The sequence below is a fragment of the Anomalospiza imberbis genome, chromosome 2 (genome assembly GCF_031753505.1).
Source record: "Anomalospiza imberbis isolate Cuckoo-Finch-1a 21T00152 chromosome 2, ASM3175350v1, whole genome shotgun sequence".
Classification (NCBI taxonomy): domain Eukaryota; kingdom Metazoa; phylum Chordata; class Aves; order Passeriformes; family Viduidae; genus Anomalospiza; species Anomalospiza imberbis.
The window spans coordinates 13,868,495-13,876,865 of record NC_089682.1 but is presented as its reverse complement, the minus strand read 5'-3'; the positions used below and the strand labels follow the sequence as shown (position 1 = coordinate 13,876,865).

At 47.4% G+C, this 8,371-nt stretch overlaps 1 protein-coding gene and 1 long non-coding RNA gene across 2 annotated transcripts; one reads left to right on the top strand and one right to left on the bottom strand.

The window, feature by feature from the left end:
• Nucleotides 1–2,448, top strand: SAT1 (spermidine/spermine N1-acetyltransferase 1). Its single transcript, XM_068179867.1, has 6 exons — nucleotides 1–265; nucleotides 377–428; nucleotides 512–595; nucleotides 1,759–1,860; nucleotides 1,946–1,986; nucleotides 2,205–2,448. Exons 1-6 carry the CDS (start codon nucleotides 200–202, stop codon nucleotides 2,373–2,375), a joined length of 516 nt encoding a protein of 171 aa, XP_068035968.1. The 5' UTR covers nucleotides 1–199; the 3' UTR covers nucleotides 2,376–2,448.
• Nucleotides 2,449–2,507: 59 nt separating this feature from the next.
• On the bottom strand, nucleotides 2,508–7,894 carry LOC137468296 (uncharacterized). The gene is made up of 2 exons (XR_010995849.1): nucleotides 3,343–7,894; nucleotides 2,508–3,307 (listed from the first exon to the last, which is right to left on the bottom strand). It is a non-coding gene; the product is annotated as an uncharacterized lncRNA (long non-coding RNA).
• Between the last annotated feature and the right edge of the window lie 477 nt (nucleotides 7,895–8,371).

Sequence of the window (8,371 nt, the reverse complement as noted above, 5' to 3'; positions counted from 1 at the left end):
ACTGCACTCTCGGAGCCGGGGAAGCCGCGGTAGGGAACCGGGACCGCCAGCAGCCGAACGCCGCCGGGACATGCTCGCAGCCTGACTGACCGCAGGTGGCCGCCGCGCCCGGGACACGAATGAAGAAACAGCTGCTCCTCCTGTTCACACACCGGGGACTCGTCAGCCGAGGGGGCCGCAGGGGGAAGCGTCGCCGAAAATGGCCTCGTTCAGCATCCGCGCCGCGCGTCCCGAGGACTGTCCCGACCTGCTGCGACTGATCAAGGTGCGGGATGCGGGGCGGGGGGGCCGCGCTGCCCGTTGCCGGAGCAAAACAAACTATTGCGCAAGGGAGGGGGGGCGGGGAGAGGCCGCTCACAACCTCCTTCTCTTCCAGGAACTGGCGAAGTACGAGGACATGGAGGACCAGGTGGTGCTGACTGAGAAAGGTACGGAGGCTGCAAGAGCTCACCGGTTGGCAGCCGAGTGACAGTGCCTGTGACTCAGGTGCGTGTGTGTTCTGCTTTCCTAGAGCTGCTTGAGGATGGTTTTGGCGAGCACCCTTTCTACCACTGTCTGGTTGCAGAAGTGCCAAAAGACCAGTGGTCGTCTGAAGGTGAGGCTTCCTGATACTTACTTTTGGATGCTAAATACAGGGAAGCATCATTTGCTTAATATTAGTGACTGTAGATGAGGTTCCACTAGTGGACTGGGGTAGGAGGACTAGGTTAACTGGTAAAATTCAATCATGTATAGTGATACTCTGCTGAAGTGGTTGCTAATCCTGAAAACCTGGGAGATCAGGTATAACATAATGTGCTTGACTCCAATTATTAAATGGCTTTTCTTGTTTGACCCTAACTTACCTTTATGTAATTCTGTTGAATCACATTTTTTTCTTTAATTTGTCCCCAATCTTCAGGTTACAGTCTCTAGCTTCGCCATGTACATGGCCCTTCTGTGTACATGGATGGGCGGGGAGGTAACTAAAAGATCCGTTACACAATAAAGTAGATGATCATAATATGAGGTAAGGCCTACAGGGACAAGTGCCATTCCCAAACCTTTACCAAAGACACAGTAGATGGCAAAAACCCGTTTGCACGCTTCTCTTGCAGTATGTGCAGAGTGTTATGGCAGATGTAGTTAAAATACTCAGGGTTTATGTTTGAGTGGGCTGTTGTTGGAAGAGTTGGTTTCTCATCTCTCTTGAGCCACAGAGTTGCAATTGAAGCTGCAGCTTTACTAATGTTGACTTCCTGGTGCTGAAGGTAAAGAAAACAGCATGATGCTCAGTGGAAGTGCTTGAAATGCTGCTGTAAAGGTGGCCTGTAAATAGGCCTTCTGGCACAGCAGTTACTGAGAAATATACGTGCAAAGATCAGTGTTTTCCAGGGTTTGACAGACTATTCCTAAGGAAGCAGAGCTAATCATCTAGATTGTGAGCTGCTGTGTAAAGTACTTGTCTTCCAGACTGGAAATGAATCAGTAGGGTGTGCATTATTTTGTAGGAAAAGGCCATGTTTGCACTTACTATGACAGTGCTTTTGAGGATTTCAGGGTATGGACAGAGCAATTTTTTTTTTAATTAAGCTGATGCAAATTTGTCAGAACTTGTGTTTTCAATTATGTGCTTATTTGCAAATTTAATTTTTAATTGTATCCTAGTTTCAAATGTCTGCATGTCCCAGAGAATCTGTATGTTTAAACATGCATGTAAAACTTGAGTATTTTTACCTTGTAAACTCTGACTAGCTGAAGTTACACCCTTTGTTTCAGAAACATGCGTTGTGGGCTTTGCCATGTATTACTTCACTTATGATCCATGGATCGGAAAACTGCTGTACCTTGAAGATTTTTATGTGATGGCTGAGTACAGAGGTACCTATTGCAGAATTAGATGTGTTAATACCCATAGGGTTTCTGTAGATTTAAAACTTAAGCTTCTTGTTTTTTGGTTTTTTAGGACTTGGTATTGGGTCAGAAATTCTGAAGAACTTGAGTCAGGTATGTCTAAGTGCTATGTCTCTAAACAAGAATTAAAGGAGGTGGCAGGACTCTAGACAGCTTAAAACATTGCCTAGAGTCTGGTAAGCTGAGAAATGCTGCAGTGGCTGCTGGAATGAACTCAATGACTTGTGGAGGTGTGCAGTTGCTGAGTAATCTGGCTGGTTGTCACTGGGGCTGTCCCCACGTGCTGTGACCGTGTGGCATTGGCTTTGCAGGTGGCTGTGAAGTGCCGCTGCAGCAGCATGCACTTCCTCGTTGCGGAGTGGAATGAACCCTCCATCAGGTTCTACAAGAGAAGGGGCGCCTCAGATCTGTCCACTGAGGAGGGCTGGAGGCTCTTCAAGATTGACAAGAAGTATCTCTTGAAGATGGCAGCAGAAGAGTGAGAGATTATTCCAGCAAATAAATGTTTTCTGCGAATATATGTGCTCTCTGAATAAACTTCTTGCTTTCTGTGTATGTACAGTTTGTAGTGGAATAAAGCAGTGTGGATGCTAATAATGGCAGTGCAGGTGTGGTTATAGAGTAATGGTACTGTGATCTGGAGCTGAGGCATCTGTGAAGTTCAGTATGTGCTTGTGTGCATCCTTTACCAGTGTGGGCTTGTAATCCCTGTATATGGAGACTTCATTCTTGGAAGTGTCATTCAGCTGTGTACAATGTACACACTGGTAGGGTTTGTTTTAATTATTGCCTTTTATAAAAATAAAATAACTGTTTTCACTTCATGGCAGTAGTTTTGACTTCAATTCTCACATAAAGTTTTCTGTCAAATAACATGCACATTAATAAGACTGGACTGACATCAGCCTTCTCACAAGTTAAATTATTTACTCTGGTCTCCTAGGGGGATAAAAAGGCACTTGTGTGCCTGTGGGACCTGGTGGCAAGGTTCTGAGCACCTGACTGTTTGAAAGAGTTTGAGATCAACCCCTTGTGGTGCAGGGCATCCTGCCTTGTGACCTATATTTTTAGGTATGGTTGGAGTCCCTCTATTAGGTTGCTGCTCTCTGGACAGCTGTTCCAGAAAGTCCAGAGCTTGAAACTTCCACTTGCCTGCAGAGCACCTCAGCTGGAAGGGCATAGCCTTGAAGGGAAAGATGCATCCTGGTGTGCTTTTGAGGCCCAAGTATCAAAAAATTGGTTCTGACTGGTTGTGTGAAATGAAAGTATATTTACAAACCACACAAAAAGCTCCGTTACTTGGCTCCTAAACCACCAAACTCAAATGCTTCAGGTGGAATGTGTTTCTGATCATGATTTCAGATCAGGTTCAGCATTTCTGCTGAGCCTCAGGGGCTGTGCTGAGCTGTAAGTGCTGTGTTACGCAGTAGGAAACCAGGAGGCTAAAACCTCTGGTTTATAGCCTTTGCACAGCAGCAGTTGAAAGCAATGCTGCTCATCAGTTTTTTAGTTGTCTTTGAAACAAATTAACAACTTTGCAGTACTGTGTTTGCACTCCCATAAGCTGATGGTGAAAGTGGATGCATGCAGACTTTGTGCTGCTCTCCTCTCTGGTAACCCTGCAATAAAGGCTTTTTTTTGGCCAGCATTACTTTCACTTCAAAGGAAGGAAGAGACTTAGCTGCCTTGTAACATAAACTGGTGTAAATAAAACAAGGTTTTAAACCTGTTGGTCTCTGCATAAATCATGTGTCACATGGAAGATACTTCATTATCTTAGAGTTGTGGGCAGTGACTGTTTCAGTCACGGGAAATGCAGAACTAATTGTAAGAATAAGGTATCACTCTGCCCAGGGCCAACAGAGAGCTGTACATGAAACTGTTCTTATTTTCTGTTTTGTTTTTTTTTAACTGATGTGTAGTCAGCAGTGTGCCAGCTCTGCCCAGGTGTGAGGTTTGGCTGTCAGAGGTTGCTTCAAGAATGAGAACACTAATAAAAAATACAGGAGCTCTTGGAGGAGAGCAGAAGGTAGTTCTTCCTTGGAGCGATTGGTGGACAAGAAGCTCAACTTTGTCTTGGCAATGTGCACTCGCAGCCCAGAAAACCAACACTGTCCTGGGCTGCATCCAAAGCCCTGTGGGCAGCCGGTCAAGGGAGGAGGCTCTGCTCCTCTGCTCCACTCTGGTGAGACCCACCCAGAGTGCAGCATCCAGCCCTGGGGTCCCCAACATCAGAAGGATGTGGACCTGTTGGAGCAAGTCCAGAGGAGGCCATGAAGATGATCAGAGGGCTGCAGCACCTCTCCCATGAGCACAGACTGAAAGAGTTGGAGCTGCTCAGCCTGGGGAAAAGAAGGCTCCAGGGAGACCCAGCAGCTTTCCAGTACCTAAAGGGGAAAGCTAGAGAGGGACTTTTCACAGGTGCAAGAGGGCTGTAAGCTGTAGGAAGACAGGTTTAGACTAGCTAGTAAGAAGAAATTTTTACTGTGAGGGTGGTGAGGCACTGGAATGGGTTGCCCAGAGTTGTGGATGTCTCATCACTGGAAGCATTCAAGGTCAGGCTGGATTTGAGCAACCTGGTCTAGTAGGTGATGTCCCTGACCGCGGAAGAGCTTGGAAGGAGATGGCTTGTGAGGTCCCTTCCAACCTAAACCATTCTGTGGTTCTGTGATATGGTTCCAGTGCTTATCTGGACTAACTCCAGATGGACTGAGAATGGAATCTGTCACAAAAATTACCTTGATTGAGCAGGTCATGCATGTTCTGCATAAGAAACATCCCTTTCCAGGACTGTCCCTGTCTATGCAGCACCTCAGCTGCTGTGGCAGCATTCATACCACACACAGCAGCCTGAGGCTCAATCCTTCTACCCAAAGGGAGTGGAAATCTGTGTTTCTCGCTTGGCCGAAGATGAAATGCCAGGCTAAAAATCTCCCTACCCTTGCTGAGCCTCTTCTCTTCTGGAATTCAGTAAGCCAAAAGAAGTGAGAACAAGCATACCCAAGGAAGCAGCCCAAGAGCTGGTGATGGAGGCAGAATGGGAAAGGGAAGATGGTCTCTAGCAGTTCTCAGTGAGCATCAGGGTACTGTATCTTCTCCTTGGTGAAGATATGCCATTCTCTGGGCTACATTTATTATTCTCTGAGCTACATTAACCATCTCATCTCATCTCATCTCATCTCATCTCATCTCATCTCATCTCATCTCATCTCAATCTCCTGCATCTTATACCTACTGCATCTCAGTCCTAGTGCAATCTGTTTTGAAGTTATTTTAAGCTTGTGCTCTGGCTCCATTTATCAGACCAGAAGGTGATTGCTAGTAGAGTAGTTTAAGAGTGGTTTTATTTTGAAATTAACAGCTCATTAGATATCTAGGGCAGGCCTGCTTAAATCTCAGGCCCCAGACTTCTGGAGCACAATAAAGCTATCAAAGTTGCATGACTGAATGGAACAAGCTAACTAATTAGGCATCATAATTAGAAAAGTAAGCAGCTTAGTCAAATTTTCAATCAATTTAAAATTGTTTATCATATCTTGTTCGTCTTCTGCCATTGTGGCTTACCATTGCATTTTCTAAATGAATTCTGATGGAATGGATTCCCAGGCAGCCACAGAAAACAAGTGAGGCAGTGCTAAAATGAGAAGACCTTTTCTAGCCAGTGGAGATAATTTTAAACGTTCACACGTGAAAGGAAATACAAAGACCAACCTTTCAGATATGACTTTTGCTGAAATCCTACTAAGAGGCAAGGTTTTTAAAACCAGCAGAAGTATTCTCACAATTTTGGTAAGAGTCTCCAACAGTGATGTGGTAATGCTGTGGGTCAAGAACAGACCAATTTTTAATTCCCTCAGTAACTTTTCCTCAAGCTACGGGAGGACCAAGGTGCCTCTGGAACTACAATTGACACATACAGCAGAGTGTTTTCTGTGGCTTGAGGTGCTGGGGAAACCTCACCTGGTGTAACTTTCCTCGGTTCCAGGACCACAGTCACATCGCCAAGCTGAGTGCCGGCCTATGACGGGGGCTGAGCCATACCGGCTGGCTTTGAGCTGGTCGCTGGCTTTTGCTGGTTACCTTTGATGTCCCCCCAGTGGGAGCCCATCGCAGCAGAGGCACGGGGCTGGCCTGTGCCCTGCGGGTCAGCCGGCGTTGCGCCGCTCCCCTGCTGCAGCGAGCCCGCCTCCGGGGAAGAGTTAGGGAGCGAGTGTTACAGCGCCGATAACATCTCCAGGGAGCCCAGGCGCAAAGCTCCTCCTCGCTCTCCCTCTCAAACTCGTGCCCCGGGAAGTTCTCCTCCCGCTGAGCCAGCCAGCGGAACATTTCGCAATGGCAGAGTTTCCACATTCCCATCGGGTGGGGACAGAAGGGTGGCCTTGGGCAGACTTGCGGCCGGAGGATGCGTCAGGGCCGTGCAGAGGGAGCGCCGGGCTCGCCGCCCCCTCTCCGCTTGGCCTTTTCCTGTTCACAGGCTCCTGCACAATGATCCGAGCTGTAGCCATAGCGACGACGTGGAAGGAGGCTGGTTTTGTCTACATAAGTTAAAACAAAATATATGTGAGAAAAGCAACCTTTCCCCCTCCCCTCATCTTATAAAGAGCCTTCGATGTCGATGTAATTCAAAAAGCCAATGTAAACTTTTCCTGTGAATAAGCAAATGGGAGCTTTACTGCATTCCTGCTCGGTGTTTTGTCTTGGGAGAGTCGCCCGTCCTGGAGCCTGGCCCGGGGGAGCCGAGGTGTCAGCTCAGGGCAGATGCCAGCTCCGTACGGAGCGGGGCTCGGGAAAGCTCGGCCTAATTCCCCGCCAGGCAGCGCGGCCTCGGGCTGGAGGCCAGCCCAAGGGTGTGTGTCGTGCCTCCCTTTCTTTGAGCTGAGCAGAAGCTTTATTTCCTTCGGCTTGCCCAGGCCTCCTCCTCACAGCGCTCGCTCCCCGGGGCTCTCCCTCCGCGTCCCTCGGGGAGCGGAAGCCGAGCTCCGGCCTCACACGGACAGACGGATGGCAGCACCGAGGGGCCAAACCTGCGGGTTTAAACAATTCACCTCACGCAACGGACTCGGTTGTTTTGCTTGCCTGGGCAGGATTGCTTAATTTTTTTTAATTTTTTTTTTTTTTTTTTCTTTTACCTCGGGGGTCAGAGATGTGGCTGCAATTCAAAGGAAGGCTTTAGCTGCTGTTTGAAACCAAGCAGCGAAGCAGCACCGAGCCTGCTGCTAATGTTTAATCTTGCTGCAAACTCAAAGTGGGCTCTAACTTCACCATCCAGGCGAGATTCCTTGCCAAGACTCTTCTTTCTCTCACCAAGAGAGAAAAGAACCTTTTTTGCTGTCCAGACGTTTTTTGGTAAATACAACTAGGATGGAGGGTTTGAGAACCCATGGGGAGCTCAGGCTTGTCCCCACAGGGAGCTTGTGGAGGAGAGGCTGAGAGGCTGAGGACACTGGATGTGGGCCCTGGGGCAGGAGCACAGCCCAGCACCAGTGCAGCACTGCAGGTGCACCTCTCCCACCCTCAGGCCTAGCCCTGCTGAGCTCTGACTTTTTCTGCAATCAGAAACACTCTGTGTTTGATAACAGAATAAAGTATAGGTACACACTTCAATTGAAAATAGTGAGTGAGGGGAAAGAAATTTCATCTTCAAACCAGTTTCAGTTTCATTTCACAGATTTACTCCAGGCCAAAGCAAGAAACAAAAAGCTCCAGGGGATAATTAGCATGTGAGGGATGAAAAGCAAACACCATGTTCAGAAACTGCTCTCAGGTAAATAGTTCTGTTTATTTTGTTTGGAACTTTGCGTATTTCGATTGTTGATATAGCAGGTGTCAGATGGTCACATCCACTCAAAGGAAGTCTCTTCGCCACTAAAACAGCCAAAAAATAACATGCTTTCATAAGACAAAACTAGGCACCCGTCCACTCCTGAAAGTTTGCTGTACAGTATGATGAGGTGGGTTTACATCTTCAGAATCGCCTCCCAGGAACCCAATGTGCAGGGATGAGACACGAATCCCTGGAATTCCTACTAGAAAATTTCCTCCACGCAGGAAAAAAACCATGAGAGACGCAGTAGCTTTTCACATGAAAGCCCATCAGTATTTCCAAGTCACTGGATATTGCAGTGTTATTTTCAAAACACACTGATATAACTGCAGGGTGAGACTTTGGAAAGCTGGTTACTATAATTGGACACACAGATACCACTGTGGAGGTACCTTTGAACAGACTTTCTTTATTGCTCTCATAATGAGCAAACTCCAGTCTGGGCTCTCTGTGATCTTCCTGAACTTCCAGATTTGGCCCACTTGAGTCACTGACACACAAACACCACCACACACCTTGTGCAGGAGCAAATAAGACTCATAGTTTTGGTCTGCAGTCTCATGCCTTTCGCAATCAGTTCACATGATAGGATTTGGGTTTCTCCCCCAGCCAGCTTTCTGCTACGGCATAGCACAAATGTAGGAGAACATTTCC

Excerpts from the sequence above, each read along its gene's own strand:
- SAT1 (XM_068179867.1), top strand. The coding sequence starts at position 200 with ATGGCCTCGTTCAGCATCCGCGCCGCGCGTCCCGAGGACTGTCCCGAC. Across the intron at positions 1,861-1,945 it reads TGTGATGGCTGAGTACAGAG|GACTTGGTATTGGGTCAGAA; the intron begins GTACCTATTGCA and ends TTGGTTTTTTAG. Across the intron at positions 1,987-2,204 it reads TTCTGAAGAACTTGAGTCAG|GTGGCTGTGAAGTGCCGCTG; the intron begins GTATGTCTAAGT and ends TTGGCTTTGCAG.